General features: G+C 34.1%; 1 protein-coding gene across 1 annotated transcript in view; it reads right to left on the bottom strand.

The window, feature by feature from the left end:
* LOC106467385 (transmembrane and TPR repeat-containing protein 3-like) overlaps window positions 1-22,242 on the bottom strand; it is a gene marked incomplete at its 3' end in the record, with an annotated part of 57,572 nt that overhangs the window by 16,913 nt on the left and 18,417 nt on the right. The window contains exons 2-4 of the mRNA XM_022395563.1: window positions 5,797-5,933; window positions 2,318-2,399; window positions 796-898 (exon numbers count right to left, since the gene is read on the bottom strand). Of these exons, the coding sequence (XP_022251271.1) occupies window positions 796-898; window positions 2,318-2,399; window positions 5,797-5,933 (322 nt within the window). The remainder of the gene's footprint in view (window positions 1-795; window positions 899-2,317; window positions 2,400-5,796; window positions 5,934-22,242) is intronic.

Below are 22,242 nucleotides of genomic sequence, written 5' to 3'. Positions count from 1 at the left end.
CGTAACCAACGTAGTATAGTTCGTAGTTACGTACTAAACGTAAACGCTAGTGTTAGCGTCAGTATTGTTAGGTAAAACTGAAATTTCGAGAAACTCTCCACACGTCTATAAATATAACCAACGCGACGCGCCAAAAAACAGTATCTATTATTGGCTTGCTATAGTTGGTATACTATAAACCTCGGAAGCTATAATTGTGATTAACGCTTATTAATCGAAAAACTTCAGATATTTGAACAGGAACATTTATAAATTTCGAACACTATAAACCATTTAACTTCAGTGGATTCATATCGGACACTAGTACTTTAACGAAGACATTATATAACTTCAGCGGTAAAAAACTCAAGCTCGACCTCTAATCGGCGAATCAACAGAGCTGGCTAGCTCCCTATTAAGCGAATTGTACCTACGTCAACTCGAAATTAACTCGCTCATCGTGAACACTCGATAAGACATCAAGGAAGTTTCAGACTAGAAAGAAGACTTTGTATTGCTTGTAAGTTTGTGGAACTTTTGTATATAAATCATTGTTTGTAGTAGCTGTTTGTAATAACCGTTATTGTAAATTATATTATTATTTGTATATTAAAGTAGATTTGTATAAAACAAAGAAAACTGCCTGTATCAATCTTGTTGGCAAATATCATGAATTGGATATATATCGGCATTTATTTAACTACTAAATCTAAATTACAATTCAACTCAGTTTTAGGCTATTAGAAATTGTAATACGTAACAACTCTTATAGCAATTTACGTCAGCAAAAAATTATGGATTTAAATGTCCACCTACCTGTGTTTCTTCCTTTGCCCGACATGCACTTGGTATAAGCAATGAAAGCAAGAAGAAAAAATACGGACGACAACGTTTCTGCTCGGCCTACAACACCTGTCACCTGGACATATACATTTTAAAACACAAATATGAAAACTCCGAAACTAAACTTATGCTTAAACTTATATGTAATTTCACAGTTCGTTAATGTTAGCAAATATCATTGTTTGCCATATCTTAAGAAAATACACAAAAAACCAAGAAAGAACAAAAAAGCGTCTACTTTAAACTTAGGTTTGCGTCTTCTGAGTAACAGACGATGCAAACTTTTACCATCAGTTTGTTTCTTGATTTAAAATCCCACTGAGATATAAGGATAATTCGTCTTTTAACAGACAGATGTGACAAATTGAAGTGGCCTACGAAAAGTTATCTAAATATTTCTTTTAAAACTATATATCAATCTTCACTCTTTTAAAAAATAGTTTCAAAAATATTTAAGTCAGACTTTCTAAAAGATAGTGAAGTCGCTCACGTCTTACCTGAATCGCACTATTCATGCTTCAATTCATAGCGCTAAAATCTATCTCTTAATTATTTTTAATTTTACTCGATGCAAAAGAGCACAAACGTATTTTGTTTGTTTCAGAAGTTTCGTGCAATGCCACATAAAAGGATATCTGTACATGGCCTTCCCTAATTCTGAACTGACAGACTAGAGGGAAAGCAACCAGCCAACGGCACCCACTGCCCAACTATTTGCTATTCTTGTCTGACCGAATAATGGAATCTGACAGTTACTCTTACTGCACACCGGCGGCTCTAAAGCGGGCCGCGAACCGTAAATCCTAGGATTCACAATCAGAGCTCGTTAATCACTAAGCCACTTCAGCACAGTAACATAGTAAGAGTTTGTTTTGTAAGATATATAAAGTAATTAAGTTATCCTTTAGATTGTTTTCAATATATTTATCTGGTTATACCGCCCTATCTTGTTGTTTTCGAGTTAAGTTAAATCCTTAAAATAAACTCAATCTCCTTCTTCACATTCGAGTATTGCAAACGGAGAGAAATAAGTGACTTATAAAAGTAGTTTTTCTGTCTATCAGACAGAAACATTACAAAAAAGAAACAAAAAATAATAATACGATAAGGCAGGGAATAAAAAACACAATAGAACATCAGAAACATCGGTATGTCATAATACTAGAACAACTAAAACATCGGTATGTCATAATACTAGAACAACTAAAACATCGGTATGTCATAATACTAGAACAACTAAAACAGCAGTATGTCATAATACTAGAAAACTAAAAGATCAGTATGCCATAATACTAGAGCAATAGAAACATCGGTATGTCATAATACTAGAACAACTAAAACATCGGTATGTCATAATACTAGAACAACTAAAACATCGGTATGCCATAATACTAGAACAATAGAAACATCGGTATGTCATAATACTAGAACAATAGAAACATCGGTATGCCATAATACTAGAACAATAGAAACATCAGTATGGCATGTTACTTACAGCTTCCGTATGGATGGGGTGGATGGCAAAAAACATAGCCGCAACCAAGCTTGCCAAGTCAGATAGGAACATGTGACAGACTCTGCGTTGTGTAAAAACGAAACAACAAGGAAGTTAATAACAATAATTAACATAAACAGACCTTCAAAATCTTTGAAAATGTTTTTTGTTCTAGTTGAAATATTTCTTGTCTGCATTAGTCTTTGCACGAGACGCTTACACTATCATGATTACTTTCTAATATCTATTCTTGAATATACTACTCTATAAGAAGCACTAAAAAATACCCTCATTTGTTAAATTGTTATTCAATGTTCTAAAGTTTTAAATACTACATACGTTTTTAAACTTACTTTACTAACTTGTTTGTTCAATCAATCATTTGTAGTAATCTAAAATAACCATAAGCCTGGGTGATTTGTTATCATGGATACAATAACACAAGAGGAAGCTTCTAACACTAAAACGAACTAGTAAGATTGGTAAGGAATTTTCTCTCCTTACTTTGATGCTACTGGTTATTTATAAGATAGTAAAGTTTCTGACTATTTGAGGCATGCCAGTTTTCTTTAAATCTTATAATCCCAGTTAAAATCTGACAAGAAAAAAAAAGGAGATGTAAGTCATAGAGGCCAGTTATTCAGGATAACACCTTCATTCCGAATCTCCAGAAGGTAACGTTACTTAAGTTAAACCATGCAGGCCAATTATTCAAGCATTTACGAGTAAATGTCATAACAGTAATTAACTGTTTCAACACTACGTAAGTCTTTTAAAGTTTTTCGTTGTTAAGCGACTTAATCAATCCTCTTCCTAACCAATCTAACGAAGTTACAAGGTTTTTATGACGATATATATAACAAAGCACTATAAAAAAAAACAAAAAACTATTTATCGGTAGTAATTGTTGAGGTAATTATGATACAATAATAAATTATTACTTAAAAAATTTATTTGATTTCTCTGACGTTTCCAACACTAGAATGTCCGTATAATAATTTAGGGATTTCTAAAGACGCACTTCTTAAAAACAATCTTTATGGACTTTCAGTGATTAAAAAAACTGATAAAATGTAAGGGTTATCAAGACCTTTCGTCTCTTAACATAAATTAAAACATTTATTGTTCAGAACAAAAACGGTTTATTTCGTCAGACGTTTTTGTTCCACCACATTAAATGAAACATTATATATTTTCAAGAGATTCTAGTTGTGGGAACCATAGGAGACGTTACTGAATATCGTAACTCTATTGTTTGTAACACTTTCTTTAATTATTTTAATGTGCCACGAGTTGTTATATTTTCAAACTTAATTGCTTCCTCCCCCTGATGGCTCAGATGATGATGTGCAGATTTGTGCTTAACAACAAACAAACAGATTCACTTTTACGATTAGTCAGTGGATAAAAAATCTTCAAACTAAATAAGGAGGAAGAATTTGATAATTAAAGTTTCGTAGTTTTTAAAATTAAACTACGCTACGAGCATATCTCACAATAAAGTCCATTGTTTTATTGTTATTAGAAATTACTGAAATATTGAAAAGTTTTGTTCTTTTCGACATGTTTAATTCCCAGTCTTTCAAACTGTCATTGCTTAAAGACGAAGCTGCATGGGAACTTAATTTTTCAAGGTGTTCCTAAGGGTATGTTTTATAGTTTATATAGTATTTCTTGAAAAATTATTACTTCGAAGGTTTGATTCTCTTAAATGTCTGATAAATGTCAAAGGTGAAAGTAATGCTTACAACACTATTTACTTTTTTTACAACACGTGCTCCGGGGTAGATACAGATGTCAGGTAAATCCCACCATAATGCTTATAATATTGTTCCTTTTTACAATACATCCTCTGAGGAAAGTAGAGATATTTGATCAACTCCAACGTAATGTTCATAGCATTGTTTTTTTTTATTTTACGATACATACTTCGAGACATCCTAGCTTTATAATAAAAACTGTTTACCACGTGTTCAGGTGCTAACTAGACAAACAGCACAATAATCGCAATACTCCTGATGATTAATGAATACATAAAATACAGTACTCCTGATGATTAATGAATACATGAAATACAGTACTCCTGATGATTAATGAATACATGAAATACAGTACTCCTGATGATGATTAATGAATACATGAAATACAGTACTCCTGATGATGATTAATGAATACATGAAATACAGTGCTCCTGATGATTAATGAATACATGAACTACAGTACTCCTGATGATTAATGAATACATGAAATACAGTACTCCTGATGATTAATGAATACATGAAATACAGTGCCTCTGATGATTAATGAATGCATGAAATACAGTACTCCTGATGATGATTAATGAATACATGAACTACAGTGCTCTTGATGATTAATGAATACATGAACTACAGTACTCCTGATGATTAATGAATACATGAAATACACTACTCCTGATGATAATTAATGAATACATGAAATACAGTGACCCTGATGATTAATGAATACACGAAATACAGTGCTCATGATGATTAATGAATACATGAAAATCAAGGTAAATGGTAAAAGTAATAAAATAAATTTGATTTAATACTTTATGATATTTGCGTAAAGACGGTGTAAAAAATAGGTAGATTATTTATATAAACCACACAGTTTCTAGATGTTACTTTTATTTTACAGTATGCATTACCCAAGAGAAACAGGTTAATGTGTATCGTAATTTAAATTTATATTAATTTATTCGATCCAAGAATGGCTAAATTTCGAATAAAATGCCCCAAAAGTTTTAGTGCTTATTGTTTGTTTCTTTGTTTGTAATTAAGCACAAAGCTACACAATGGGCAATCTGTGCTCTGCCCACCACGCGTATCCAAACCCGAATTCTAGCGTTGTAAGTCCGCAGACATACCGCTGTGCCACTGGGGGGCTTTAGTGCTTATTAATGATAGTTTATATATACATTTTCTGTACAAAAAAAGTTAAACATTGTTGGCAGGATAGCTTTACTACAGCGCAAAGTCTCATAGCAAAATTATTTACAATATGTCTAGGAATACAAGTAAAATATAACTATTATTGGTATTTAATCCAAGATAACGCTTTCGTGATAATAAAAAAAGGAACTGTTTTTTTTAATATAAAATACGGAGACAGAAAAAGAACAACTTATTTAATAATTAGACAATTATTCGACATGTCACAAACGAAAACTGTTTTAATTCATTGTATAAGTCATAAACGATTCGTCCATTCAGAGATAAAGGAAAGATCACTTAAAGATCAGGGATATTTCTGACAGCCTAATTACTCCACAGAAAATGCTGCCAGACACGAGAACGCCACATACATAATCTTTCAACCTATTCTGTACATAAGGAAAACAGCTTTACGCCTGGAAATTTTACAACTGTTGGAATAAGGAGCCAGATTCTTTTCATTCAAAATATACATTTTATTCTATAACAGATTTTATTCGATGAAGACTTTTGAAAACTTACCTGAGATAGAGAATGCAAACTACGACGTGTAATGCAACGTTCACCAAATGAAATCCCATCGGGTTAAGCTCGTGCACTGCGTAGTTCAACCGAAACGTGAGAACACATAAAGGTCTGTAGGATTTGTGGCTGTGTTCCTGTAAATATATGTTTAAACCTTGTATACAAAATGGTAACCAAAAGTATATACATTTAAATTTATACATACATATATATATATGTGTGTGTGTGTATTATCCATACATTATTCGAAATACAAGTCGTATTTAACTGACAAAAAAATCCCCCATGAAAAAACTACAAAACAATGTGATAATTCTCACTATCTGATCGTACTTCTTTTCCTTCCATACTTTAATGTTTCTCCAGGTTTTGATTTAAAGTTTGAAGTCACAGCTACTATTTCCTATAAGATCTGAGAAATTAGATTTGTTAGGTAATAACAGCACGCCCGACTTGTCAATAACACGTTCCGCGAAAACGTGTGACAACCTTGTGAGTAAATAAACTACAAGGTAGAGAACGGGTGTGGGCGATGTAACCTCTCATTTCATCCACCTTCAAATTAAAGATCTTACTAGTATAGTAGACTTGTAGCTAGCTGCTAATGGATGTCCTTAAGAAACAAGATGATTGGTAAAACCCCGAGAAAAACTGTTTGCTATCTTAGTATCTGCAAAATACTGGAGAATTCTGAAATATAATAAAAAAATACAAAAATAAATAAGCTACGCTTGACGTACTGTATGCATAACAAGAAATTCGCAGAATATGTCATTTTATCATTGAATCGGGGGTGGGGCATTCAGTTCCTCAATAAATGTTGATAGGTTTATAACGCCCCTAACTACAATCGTGTTTTTTATGTTCAAAATAATGAGACTCATTATCAACGGATAAGGATTTTAAAATGAATTTGGTTGCTGGAAATATCCAGTCGGAAACAGACAGTGAAACAAAACAAAAACATGAGCATGGGCTCAAATATCCACCATTCGAACTGTAGAAAGAAATTTCGGAAGAGAATTCCCTCAACACCCCTCCGTAGTCTCCGCCCAAGCTTGATTCACTTGCAACTTAGACCCCCCCCCCTTTCCTAAACACACATTTTGCTTCCGACGCCTAGAAACGTCTTTGTCTATTATAATTTTACCACTTTTGGTCAGTAACAGCATGCCTAGATACTATAAGCATAACACCCATTGTTGAAAGTAAGTGTTAGGTGGTCATACTACTAATACTTTCACGCACACGTAGGTAGATAACTGCATAGTGAACATAACTCTGCGGGGGATTTCCCTCGGACGAGAAAAACTGACATCTTATAATGTCTCGCTCTTTAATTAATGCGTTAGGATTATAATCCTATAAAAAAAACCTCGACACGTAAAATAAAATTGTTTCTGTGCATTTCAATATGTAAGTTAGATCGAAGTAATCAATTTCACGAAGAAGATATATTTGGAAGTTGACAATGCATGTGATCTATTTAAAGTGAATTTCTTACACGGACGGTTTATGAACATTAAAAACGTGTTTTACATAATAGCTAGATATTTCAGCAGGTAATAAAACACATTATGATTGTTCCTATAACTACCCTTTACTTACATTTTTCTAAACTACTCAGTGAACAAAATGAGACATTTTTAGAAGATAGGCTTACATGCGCTAGGCTACGACAATATTTGTCATGGTTTTAGAAGATAGGCCTACATGCGCTAGGCTACGATAACATTTGTCATGGTTTTAGAAGATAGGCCTACATGCGCTAGGCTACGATAACATTTGTCATGGTTTTATCTTTCCTTTTTTTTCGCAATTATAGCAAATTTAATTTCCTTGATGAATTCGAAACAAAGAGTTATCATTCCCTACTCAGCATAACCTGATCTCCAACATCAACGTTTGGTATAGTACAAAACACCAGCATAACCTGATCTCCAACATCAAGGTTTGATACAGTACAAAACAGCAGCATAACCTGATATCCAACATCAACGTTTGATACGGTACAAAACAGCAGCATAACCGTATGTCCAACATCAACGTTTGATACGGTACAAAACAGCAGCATAACCTGATGTCCAACATCAACGTTTGATATAGTACAAAACACCAGCATAACCTGATGTCCAACATCAACGTTTGATACGGTACAAAACAGCAGCATAACCTTATGTACAACATCAAGGTTTGATACAATACAAAACAGCAGCATAACCTGATGTCCAACATCAACGTTTGATACGGTACAAAACAGCAGCATAACCTGATGTCCAACATCAACGTTTGATATAGTACAAAACACCAGCATAACCTGATGTCCAATATCAACGTTTCATACAGTACAAAACACCAGCATAACCTGATGTCCAACATCAACGTTTGATACAGTACAAAACACCAGCATAACCTGATGTCCAACATCAACGTTTGATATAGTACAAAACACCAGCATAACCTGATGTCCAACATCAACGTTTGATATAGTACAGAACAACAAATGACAAGCGGCACGCACTTTTAATAATCTGTAGCCAACCATCAAACTTAGGTTATTCAGCTTTGATCATTTTTGTATCACACAGATTCTGTATAATCATGTATTTATATAATACCGTTTAGTGTCTATGATTGTCTGATGAACAGGACACATGTTGTTATATTTTCCAATACAATAAAATCAGGAAACATTCTTGTGGCTTTCTAACAGCCTTCAAACTTTGTAGTCATACACGTGTTCAAATAAAAAACAACAACATACATTTGATGCAAAAATTTACATTGTGTAAAATAGTAAAATGGCGGGAAGTAGTCTTCGCTATACATTTTCGATCGTAACAAAATTGAAACAAGGCTGTGTTGAGCATCTTCTACAGAGTAATTTAGAATGAACAATACGTAATACAGCAGAAACAAGGCTATAATGAGCATCTTCTACACAGTAATTTAGAATAAACAATACGTAATATAGTAGAAACAAGGCTATATTGAGAATCTTCTACAGAGTAATTTAAAATGAACAATACGTAATATATCAGAAACACAGCTGTGTTGAACATATTCAACAGAACTGTGGTAGGAAGAAGGTTGTGTGAAATATCGTAATGAAGTATGATCAAACTCAACAATGACGGTAAAATAAAGAATATAGTTTGTATAGTTGCTGACTGAATTTTTACTGTTGTAAAAAATGTGTGCCTTAAGTTTGGAGCAACTAGTTTTAATTCAAGCTAGTTCTTATTCTTCTTTTCCGAGTTGGTACTCACGTCGGAAGTATTTTCGTTGTTTATCCTGTGCAACAGAGATAGCTACATTTTTTTGGTTTGGTTATGAGTTTGTTTGTAATTAAGCACAAAGTTACGCAATGGGCTGTTCGTGCTCTGCCCACCACTGGTATAGAAACCCGGTTTCTAGCGTTGTAAGTCCGAAGAAATACCGCTGTGGTGCCACGTGGGGGGGGGGGGGGGGTATGTGGCACGTGGAGATCAAACTAATCAAACTTGGGAAACATTGCTGTGCACCAAAAAGTATCGGCTTTTTTCAATTTTCTCATTCTTTTCGGTGTTCTTATCATAACAACTTGTTACTGTTATAACATATTATATTTCAGAGTCCATATTATAACATAACAATATATGTGTAGTTATCCTTGTACTTTATGGTAATTATGGTTTCGTTTTAATCTTTCTATCCTGATTTTTGACGCTGCAATATTATAATAAACCATCAAGATCAGCTTCTAAGAAGCCATGTTTCGAGTATGATAGCGAAAAGTTGTGTGATTGGCTTTACTATGTTGTACCACCAATGAACTAAACACAAAGACACTAAAGAGCAGTGTGTCTCTGTGAGTAAATATATTAATTCATGTAATGTAGAGTAGAGTAAACTTATACCTGTATAACACACGTAAACAATACATTTCTCTACTGTAATGTTGCTTGATTTAATGGCTTAGAGTAATCCGGTTGTTAAGTACAAGCAGTTAGTCTACACACTTCACGGGTTATACGATATATAAATATATAGATATATATATACGATATATCTACTTCTGTAGATGTAAACAATATACACACATGAATGAAAATCACAGACACACAACTCCTGATTTGACCCTGCACAATGATGGCGATTCAATCTATCTGCTCTTTTAATTAGTGAACTACTGTGCTTTTCAATTAATTATTACAGCAAAAGCTCCGACTCAGAATGGTGAAGTGTATGTAACTCGAACTGTGTAATAATAGGTAGATTTATAAACCGTTGTTTGCCTACCTATTATTATGTTAGCATAATGTGCTTCCGATTCAAGTATCGAACAGTGTATGCATATCACGTGACCTAGGGGGCAATGCCATATAAGATTTTTGTTTGTTTGCAGTTAAGCACAAAGCTAAACAATGGGCTATCTGTGCTTTGCCCACCACGGGGACCGAAACCCAGTTTCTAGCGGTATAAGTTCACAGACATACCGCTGTGCCACTGAAGGGCTCGTACAAGATTCTATATAAGGGCTGGAAATTGAAGCCCAGTTGTAGTTTAACGTACGTTTTTCTACTTACCTTTATAACATGATTTGTAAATAAACGCATCTTTGTTCTTAGTTCTCTTGCGTTTGTGCTACTATTGAAAATAATCATTTATACAAGGACAGCGTGCAAAGTCAAATAAAAAGCAACACGAATAACAGAGAAAAAGTGTCTGAGTTGGAGAATTTTGTCACATCGATTCAATAAATGGTCCGAACCATGAAACAAGTATACCATAAATGTCCTCGTACAATTTTTATAGGTAACTCCTATGAATGTCTTCTATAGTCAATTGAAGCATTTTGAACTTCTGTAGAATAAATAAGACGTTTTAGTGTAGCTTTACAAGAACTTCTTTTTCTCTCTCATTCTGCACTTTTCTCCAAAATTGAACGCTTCTTTTTTCCCTCTCGATTCGGCTGTTTGCCTGTTATTTGGTTTTCTCCGCCAGTTCATGATGTCTTTTAGAAGCAAACCTCTTAGAAATTCACTTTTCTTTGCCTCATAAACTTTTTGTGGGAAATATGGTTGCAGTATTCTAGCATTATGGTGCTTTTCCTCTTGCATTTTTAGTCGGTCTTTCTACTTGGTCGATGTTTCTTTGAATATTATGTTATGAGCCTTTTTAACTGTGTTACATCTATTCGAGTAACAGTTTTCTTTCCAATTTACCGACGGGCTTTTCGGCACCTGTAATGTCAACGAGGACATGAATAAAATACCATTCCATCTCCTTGACAGCTATGGTTATAGACCCTCTCTGTGATCGGTTTATCTTCGTCTAATCTCATATAGGTTTTTCTACACAGTTTTTGGTTTGGTTTGTCACCGGTCTGTCAGCCTTGCATACTAAGTAGTCAACGGCATCTGGAATTTTTGGCTAGAAACTTGCGGTTACATTTCATTGGTATTTCGTTTTTGTACATTTCCACCATTGCGAAAATATACTGAAATGGTCCCTCTGGTATACCACTTCATTCTCTGTATACGAGAAAGACTCGGATTTCTTGTGTTTTTGACAGAATCTTCTGAAATCCTATACAGAGACTTGCGTGGTTGGCATTTAAAGTTTTTATCTACGGTTCTCCCTTAAGTTCAGCTTCCAAAATCTTGTGGCATACACTACAATCTTCGTCTGCAACAATCCTAGAGTATCTCACTCCGTGTAGTTTCTTTTTTTTCACTAACTTGAAACCCATTCACTAAGGCCTCTATCGCTGTTCATGATTTCATTTTGCTCTTCGATATGTTTTGTCGAGTGCACAAACTTCAAAGTTCATTTCTAGCTTCTAGAAACAGTATATTCGGTCTTTTTACACCGATGATTATTACACATTCAGAGTTGGCATGACCGTAGCTCCTTTGAGACCAACCGCCATCATATATAGCATGCAAAACAGAATGACCATCCTTGCCCTCTAATTCATCCACCAATGCAAGTTTTCTTTTTCATTTACTTGACTGTACTATGTCTTCGAATAAAGTTGTTCCAATACCTGAAAAAACAACAACACCCAACAATAACAAGAGGGAATCCTCAATAACCATGGCACTTGAAATTATTTTATAAATTATCTTATGAAACCTCCCCCTCCCCTTTTTTTATTAGCTATATTTTTGTGCGTCAGAACTACCAAGCGTGGGGCGCGCTTATACCTGATTTGATTTTATTACTCGTCAGGATCTCTACCAGCCTACCCTCAAACTGAAATTCTTTTATACAGGATTAGAGTAAATTAATTTATGAGATCTTGGGCATGGTCGAATACATCAGTCGAAAGGGTTTGACTTCCAGAGACAAAAACTATAATTAGACCTCAAATCGGTCAAGAGATAACAGAGCTTTGAGCTAAAAGTTTGTACTTTCTATGAGCCACTATGCCGGGGCTAAAACGAATTTGGTAATCCAAACTATCACATATTTTCAGTGAATGTACTCAACTGGACCCTAACTTCACATACCAAATTTCAAGGCAATCCATTAAGAAATCCACGAGATATAAAATCTCCAATTTTTATTGAATTATTTTCCTTTTTTTTTACATCGCACCAAAATTACGGAAAATTTATTTGAAAAAAAACATACTTAATTGTTATGGATTTTTTTCAAATTTGGTAAACTGGTAGATATTTACAATCTACGATTAAGTGTCAAATTTGGTCTAATTATAAACCACACGTGCAAAAAACACTCAAATTTGACCAAGCTTTTTGCGCACGCATACGCAAAAAGTCAAGTTAGCTATCGGTCTGAAATTTTTACTACAACTTTACCTAAAAGTAAAAGTGGAACGTTTTTTTTAGTTTTTGTCATTCGGATTAAAGACAGCTGATTTAGAACAGCAAAACTATAGGGTGAAAGGACGTGCAGATACAGGCCAAGCAAACTAGATTAGCAGTTTCAAGCTCAAGTTTTCAAACGAATCATGCGGGGGGGGGGCAGTTATTATTCATTGCCAACTTTTAAGCACAGATTTACTAAATTTTATGAAATTCTCCTAAATAAAGAACATTTAGCGTCATCACGTAATATTAGCTTAAGCAATTACCGTAAATAATGATGCTTGATACGGCTGTACCGAGTGCATACGGGTGATGAAAAGAAACTGTTCATCTAAATTCCATGATGTTGCTATAAAGGAAATTAACACACTGTTTTCCAGAGAAAAACTACCACCATATATTTGAAAGAATTTGGTTGGTTCTGTAAAGTATAGGTCTTTTCCGAATAATAGGGTTGCGATCCTAAAGATAATGTTGGTTACTATCGAGTGTCACTTTCTTATTTGATGTGGTTTGTTGGTGCGTATTGACAAAAAGTCATGATACCTAATCAAAAACATCGTAGGTGTGAAAAAAAGGTGCGACCAAAAAAGGAGTGAGATCAAAATTGGCGGCCAAACTGGCAGTTACACTTATAGCATTGATAATAATTTTACATCAAATATTCGTTCATTAGTTACCTAGACCGCGTATTTTGTTTTACCCATCTATCGGAAGAGTCTATAGCAATGTGCTAAACATGCTTTATCTTACCTTTGCTAGTGGAGTCGTAAAACTTTGCGCAGATAACGTGCTCTACAGCTTTATGCTAAAACAAAGTTCAAATATTTATTTCTTTAACAACAAAGTAAGGGGATGTTTTATATACTCGGTAAGTTATTTGTAACATATTTTGTCTATTGCAATTAAACAAAAGGACACTCAAGTTACAAGTTAAAGTGTGTATTTTGTAACTTTTTAGCCGCTGGATAACGGCTCTGAGTTTTTATTCAAGTACAAACTTTTAGCTATATCTTCATCTCTTGACCGATTTGACATCTAATTACAGCCGCGGCTGTTGAGGATTCACTCTTGTTATAAGATGAAGTCAACCTAGTTTTTGTTATTGATGTTAAGCAAATGTCCTTAAGTAATTTTAATATTTAAACAATAAAGAAGTAATAAAATTATTTCTTTTTTGTTGTTTTAATCTCTCTTTCCTTTTTTCTTTATATATTTCAAGCGAATTCCTGAAGAATTGTTAATTTTTTGTTGCAAAACTGCTAAAGCTATCTGTAGCTGTCCCTAATTTTGTACTCAAAACATGTAAGGCAACTGTCCGACAGCACCCACCACCAACCCTTGGGCTACTCTTTAACAACGAATAATAAGGCTGACCTCACATTATAACACACACACCCCCCAACAGAAAGGGAAAGCATGTTCGGCGCCAGGTTTCGATCCTTCGACCTACTATTCCCTACCGGAGCGGTCCACATATTGCACCAAATTGAGTGAGCTTATGTTTTTGCCTGGTACGACACCGAGTGTTAAGGACTGAAAAACCTGCAGTGTGAAATCACTCACTTTCTATACAAAAATACGTTACGGACCTAAGTAGTAATGATTTGTTTGTTTTTTTAGCAAAAAAGCTACACAAGGGGCTATCTACGCTCTGCCACCGCGAGAAACCAAATCCCGGGTTTTAGTTTTGTAATTCCGTGAACTTATCGCTGACCCACCGGGAGACCAGGGGTGATTAGTGGAATTAATTACAATATTCAGGGTAGTTTTGTTTAAACATTTTATGTATTTCTTAAATTATTAGGAATTCCGTAACCAGCTCAAACAATTTTGTGGCTAAAAAGTTTTAAAAAAATGTGTTTAAAAAAATCTATCAGTAAAAAAAAAACCTTTTCAGTAATTCTAAAGTTAATCATTATCATACACAAACTAAAAGCACCAAACATGCATCATTGTTTAATACTTAAGGAGGAATAAAACACTCGTGTGCTTACTTTTGTCTAGATGCTGATACAACTCTTCTTAAGAGTCAGACGTCAAATAATAAAAACAAGGCATAATATAAAAAGGCTAGTTTGTTTGTTTTGAATATTCGCGAAAAAGCTACGCGAAGGCTATTTGTATTAGTAGCCGTACCTAATTTTGAACTGATAGATTATAGAGGAAAAGCAACTAGTGAACAGCATCGAACACCAACTTTTGTGCTACTCTAATCGAATAGTGGGATCTGACCGCCACGCTTATAACACACGCAAAAGTGCGGAAACAGGTTTTGCAGCGTCGGGAAGCGAACCAAGGGCCCTTGAATCAAAAATTAAAGGGCAATCAGAATTTATAATATTATAGTTACAATAAAGCAAAAACACTGTTATGAAATAATATCAACCATTTTCCCTCAGTTAATTTTTATGCAAGCCAGACATATGCACTGAAAATGGTTGTTCATTCAGCTTGTGGTCAAAAACTGGGTCTCAGAATATTTTCTCATTTATCAATCAGGGGTTAATAACAAGAGTTTAAAGTGCCCTCAATTTATTCACGAGATTTCACTCATGCGGAGAACCTATGGAAAAAGAGAAATCAGCCAATCACAATTAGCTGTTGAGAATTGGTCAGAAGAGTCTCAATGTATCATTAGCAGAACGTTGAACCGCTTTCAAGGCAATGTTATAGTTGCTCAGAAACCTGGAAAAAGTAGACAACAAGCCATAAGTTTGTTCGTTTGTAGTTAAGCACAAAGCTACACAAAGGGTTATCTGTACTCTGCCCACCACGGGTATCGAAACCCGATTTCTAGCGATTTCTGTGCCACTGGGGGCGTAGCCATAAGATAAGTAGATGACTGCTATATATTGATTATGGCTTGCTTCAATCGTAGAGTAAATGCTCCAAAACTGAATCATATGTTCGCAGCCGCAATTAGATATTTTTTCAGTGTAAAGACGATTAGAAATAAACCTCAAATGATTGCCTTTTATGCCAGACGTTCAAAGAGGTGCATTCCTCTCACACCAAGACAGAACATAGTTTCCTTATCATGACGCCAGGAACATGTCCAGTTGACCAATGGCATCTGGAATAATAAACTTTTTACGGGAATTTCGCTTCACTCTTCAGTCAGATAATAAGCGTATGTTAATTTGGAGTGAGCATGTAACCACATTCAACCCAATTTTTTATAAAGGAACGTGGGAATGGAAGTAAGGTGTGTGCAGAAATAACTATCGGTGGATGCCTAAACCTCTACTTTTGGTGGAATGGTATCATCAACGCTACACACATTAGGAACCACGTCTCACGAACCACCTTTTGTACCGCTACATGCTGGCGAAATTGTTCTCGCAAATTGTGACCCATAAGAAACGTAAGGCTGATGGAAAGGTGTTAACACCATTACTCACGTATCTGCTCATCTCCTTTCGTGATTTCGAGAAAGTTTCAATTTTTTTGGCCGAAAGTTAGCAAATCAGCTTATCGAAATAGACCTAGCCCCTACATCCAAAATTATCACAGCGTCAACGTTTAAAATTTTGATGTGTGAAATATATTTTTCCTTCAGCTCGAAGAGGATCACCCAATTATTTTCGATAAATTAATAATATCCACAGAACTTGAATTGTATTGTTATTATTTACTATAAAAAGTTCATAAAGAGTTTTCAGGATTTATGTTTTAGTTTTATTACTTACCCCCTGTATGAAAAACAAATGTTCCTTTTTTCCCCTTTGTTGTTTCTGTAAGACAAATTTCAATAAATTAAAGCGTGTAGAACAAGTAAACACCAAAAATGTCAGCCATTTTGTTGATTTCGCGCCTTCAACTCCTCTGCAAGAGTCTGAATAATGTGAACTGTGTACTGTTCCGTCATACGTCACTACGTTATCGTCATGTTTCTTACTTCTCGCAGTGTGAATCTAATCTTAATGAGTGACAAGTCTGCGCTAGCCGTCCCTAATTTAGTAGTGTAAGACTAGAGGGAAGGCAGCTAATCATCACCACCCACCGTCAACTCTTGGGCTACTCTTTTACCAACGAATAGTGGGATTGACCGTCACATTATAACGCCCCCATGGCTGAAAGGGCGAGCATTTTTGGTGTGACGGGGATTCGAACCCGCGACTCGCAGATTGCGAGTCCAGTGCCCTAACCACCTGGCCATGCCGGGCCAAGAGTAAGATGTTAAACAGGAAAACTAACTCAACCATACATATTTCACGTTAAACAGGAAAAACTAACTCAACCATACATATTTCACGTTAAACAGGAAAAACTAACTCAACCATACATATTTCACGTTAAACGCATTGCAATGTATATATATTATAGTGAATATGCACTGCTGCACACTATTGTTAAAAATAGTTCACAAACTAAAATAAAAATAAGGTTACCTGAAGTTTTGATAAGTAATCATTTTAACGTTTCACACGCAAACGTAAATATTCCACGAAAACTGAGGAACGTAAAGTAGGATTTAAGCTCATACATTCAATGGAGATTTGTGTTGCTATTGTGTAACTTGGAACGTTAACGCTACGTCGAAGAAGCACCTAAGTAAACATTCGTTATTCGGTATTATGCACAGTGTCGTTTAATACATAAAGATACATTTAAATTGATATAGTTCACACTATAAGTATCGAACTCTCGAATTTTTAATCGTGGCATATCTTATGTTTATATACTTCGCCATAACTGACACCCAGGTCTAACTGTGTCAGTATCTCGAGAAAAAATACAGTGTAACAAGCAGAGATGTTTAGCTGCCTGTGTCAGTATCTCGAGAAAATACAGCGTAAGAGCCATAGCTAGTAATTACACCAGTTTCTCGAGAATTAACGGTGTAAGAAACACAGAAATGCATAAGGAAGAAAGCAACGGCTCAACTTCATTTCTGTGTGCATCAAATGTAACCCCTTTATGGTATACCGTAGTTCGTTGATTAAAAACAAAAATAACTGTAGTTTCCATGTTGCTGTGGATCGAACGACCTTGATCAAAAATGGGATTATTATCATTATATTATAATTGAATTGAAGAAACTTTTAGTAAGAGCGTTCAGAATCAGATAAAGAAGTGAAAAAATAAATAAACAGGAAAATGGACAGACAGACTGATGAACATTGTTATGATAAACTTTGTGTGTGTGTGTGTGTAGAATAACAGTAACTATTATCATATATTTTGAAGAATACAATTGTATATTTACTTTCAGGTTAACTGGTAATTACATACCATTACCGATTTATGATATTGTTAAATATTCTTTTTTTTAATAACTGCATATTACTATTGATCATTGGTTGTAAGATTCCAAAAATCAACGGACAGGAAAAATGAACATTGTAACACTACCACAAGGTTAAAAAACTCTCATTGCACAGAACGGTATAAAACAATAACAAACAAACAGACAGGTGCACCACTAGGAAAATGATAGTTCGATCAATTGATACATAGCAAATTGAAATCTATAGACATATAATACAGAGAAACGGGATAGAATGAAATGAAACTCAACAGATGCAGACGCAGATAAGTGGATTATTGCAATACTTTGTACGAAATATGTCTTTGTTGGAAAGTTTCATTATTGGCATCGTGTACGTTTCAAAGATTCTAAAATGTAACAATAGTAACTTTTAAATAATATAATGCATGAGTTGTTTAAAAATGTTATTTTCTATTTAATTTTCTTTGCCGTATGAAACAAACATATTTTGAATTTAATCCCAATTTCACAAGCAGGGATTATATTTCAAGAAATACACATACTATTGATGACAGGTCTTAACGTCGACCGCGAATCATAATCGGGTTTACGGTGCGTGCGTTTTCTAATTCAGGAGATCTGCAAGTCAGCATATTTCAATTCCACCGGACAATAATCCAATAATTAAAGATCATGATATAGGAAATGATGAAATAAGATCCAATATTCCAAGCAAGCTTCGCATTCATAAACGAAAGATGAAAAAAAGAAAAATGTTAAAATGAAGAAAACTTGGAGAGCAAAATAAAATATAAGTCTCCCTGAATATTTCTCATTCATGGAGATTAAATGAAAGAGGAAAAAGGTACCGTATAATATTACTGACTGTTAATTGAAATAATAAAAAGAATGAATTTATTATTCAGATTTTAATTAAACTATTCAGCTAACATCAGTTAACGTTGAACTTTATTTCTGAAATGAGAAACATAGTTTGAACTGATAACTAAGAATTACTGAAGATAATAATAATACTGTTTCCCAGTATCAAAGATAATGATTAGATTTCAAATTTTCAGAGATCAGATTCTTTGTTACTAAGTTTTATTTTCATGGGATTTATGGTATTCTGCCTAGAAAGATCTTTAGACGCTAAATCTGGGTTTATCATAATCGTTTTTTTTTTTAATACTATGTACTATACAAATTGAAATAGGAAACTTTGATTTATAAAAAACAAACAAAATAAAAACCGAGTTTAATACAAATATGAATCAGGAGTCAGGTAAACTCTACTGGAGTATGGGTGGAGTTAATACAGTATGGGTGGAGTTAATTGGCGTACACTTTATTATATTTATGCATGCACCAAAATACTCATATATGTATATATAAGAGGTTTAAACAATGTTGCACTATTTCGCGGTTTCACTGTTACGTGAAATGGCCTACCTGCACCGCAGGGATCGAGCCGCGATTTTTTTAGCATTACAAGCTCTCATGCGTTTCGGGGGGGGGAGCCACTGTTTCATAGAAAGATTCCATTAAAATGGCATTTTTTTTGCGGCTGTACTGACACATTTAATAGTTCGGTGAAGACGTAAATATACTTTATATTTGAGTCAGGTGTTAAATAACATCAATTATCGTTACTGATTTTCGAACAATAATGCATTATTCTTTTATTATATTTTAGCTCTACACTTCAATCTTATTATGCAACCAAAAAATTGTAAGTTAGTAAGTATCACAAGTGTATGTTTATTTATTAAAAGTACAATAAGCAAAACAAATGCTTTGTCGAGAATAAAAAAATTTTCAGTCTCGCGATTTACAAGGTTGTGATTATGATGAGAAATCAGGAGAAAAATCGTTGCTACTGCAGGAAATAATTCTAGATTTGAATTTCACTCACATAATTCACAAAGTTACTTCGTAACAGCTACAACTTTCAGCTATTTGTAATTCTGATGACGTCCGAGCTATTTTAGAATTAAGTGATGATTTATTTAAACTAATAAATTCGGTTAAAATGTTATGCGAATGCTAAAACAATACTTTTTTTTTTTTTACTACAAGTCATATTATTAATTTTACAAGTTAATATGCACATCGGTTACCAATGTCAGCATGTGGAAAAATAAACTAAAGTAAAAGTGAGTATTATGAATGATTATATCTCAACATACTATTATTAGAAGCGCCGTTTTAATCATTTGGACATTCGGGAAAGCCATGAAACCGTAACTGTAACATGTGCCTTTGAATGCATAGATATATTTCATAATGCTGAACTCTATGATGAATATAATTTTCCAGTTTTGTTTTTTTTTACCTAGAATATGATTGGCTATCATGAACCACGATAGTGCGTCATAATAAGGATCGCACAGAAATTTGCTCAAAACTCTAACAGAACATTCGGGCAAATACCATCTTAAGAAACAAACTTATTCTTGAAACAATACTCAAAACTTTACTTTACAATAGTTAAGACCACCCAAACATTGATAATAATCAAAATATGTGATTTCACGATTGTAGACAAAATCAAAATTTGCTCATTTGTTCATATTATTATTATTATTGTTTCACAAGCCTACAGCAAAATCGGTTGGGTATTTTGCACCAAAACCTTGACAGATATATTATATGAAGCGCTGTCAATGTCCATGACCTACTTAAAAGTTGGTTATTTTTCAATGAAAGTTGTTTTACTTAGTTATAAATATATATGTGATGTTGTTCTGAGCGGCTGCTTTTGTACTCGACGTTTGTTAAACGCGTGTTTACACTAAATCTCAGGCACAAAGCCACCTGGCTCAGTAAATAATTACTTTAAAAGATAAAAGGCGCTAAGCTATATTTAAAGCGATGTTTTAGACGTATTTGTTATATTGAAAAAGGCTTCTTTTCTACTGGTAAAAGTTTATACGCACTTAGTGGGGTTGTGTCTTACTCTATGCATTTACCTGCCCATTGCTGTACATTAAAAAAGCCGACATGGATAATAGTTAAAAATGTAAGCAAACAAGGCTGGAGATCTGCTGCTGACAATTTGCTCAAGCTACAAATATCTATTATGACTCCATCTATAAAATTGTTGCAAGTGATATCTACTATAGTGTATGATCGCACAGGAATTTTGCAGAAAAAAAAGAACTGAGAGAGTAGTTTTCAACTTCATTCGACCTCCTTAATTTTTCGCCATCAAAAAAAAAATAAAAAACCCGGTGTTTAGCTATCGTACGCGTTAGTTGGAAAGTACAACTCATAAATTTTCAAGCGTATTAATTGGAAACTTCCAAGTGAAGGGTTCCCGATTTTGCTGTTGCATATCGTTATTCGAGCCGCTTTTGTTCATTGTTACTCGAGCTTGCTGTCTCCACGTGAATTTCCGTGATTATATTTTAGCAAGTTTTTAACAGTGGACGATTACCATAGTAAAGTTTCCTACTCACACGACGGTGGTGATTCCTTCTACTGTTTCTTATATTTATCTGAATTTGGGAGTGCGTATTCAGTATTTACTACCACTGCATACAGCACTATTTCATATAGCTATTGCTATTTTTAAACAGTTGGTGTTAAGGTAGCGGTTGTAAATGTTGTCGATAACTGCCGACTTACGCTAAGTGTGTCGCTGTTGTCTGTTTTGCATGTATTATTTGTGTCGCCATATTCTAACAAACACTTGTTCACAGCATACATACATATTTGTCATGTAGACCTAACAAGGTAAGCATGTTACTGCGTCTGTTTACATTGCATTAATCTGTGTTGTATTATCTCAGAAGAAACATTATTCCGTTCTGATGAGATTTTTTTTCTTGCTATTCGTCTTTTGTTACACTAAACTATGACAATGATGGAAGCTGGTCATTAAATCTGTAATGATACCATATTTGCCTTCAAGATGGTCCTTTGAGAACAACTTTATATTTTGTTTGTTGTAGTTACATACCAGTATACGTGTTTATTCTTTGTTGTACATTTGTTATTTATTTTGAATAAGTTCAGTGTGATGGTTGAGTGGAAAAATAGCCAATGTAACATGTAACATTCAGCTGAACGCATATGTACGTATGTAGCTTACTTAAAATTTATACTTCATAAGTGGACATAAAAAACTTAAGAAAGAAGATTAGTAAAAATTGTTAATTTAAAAGGGGGGGGGGGAATAGGGATCGTACGAAAAAGTACAAAAACAAGTTGAATCAAAATGCAAAGATTATATTTTCAAGCCTACAACATTATTTTCTCAAGCTACAAATCTCTATTTTGACTGTATGTCAGTACTTATAAATGTTAGTGGAGTCATAAATAGACTTGTTTTCTACAGTACTTTTCAATGTTTTCACTTTTTTAAATTAACAATTCTTACTAATCTTGTATGAAGTTCCTTTTCAA

Source organism: Limulus polyphemus, unplaced genomic scaffold (genome assembly GCF_000517525.1).
Source record: "Limulus polyphemus unplaced genomic scaffold, Limulus_polyphemus-2.1.2 Scaffold2595, whole genome shotgun sequence".
Classification (NCBI taxonomy): domain Eukaryota; kingdom Metazoa; phylum Arthropoda; class Merostomata; order Xiphosura; family Limulidae; genus Limulus; species Limulus polyphemus.
The sequence above is the reverse complement of the archived record's forward strand: the minus strand, read 5'-3'. Positions and strand labels throughout refer to the sequence as shown.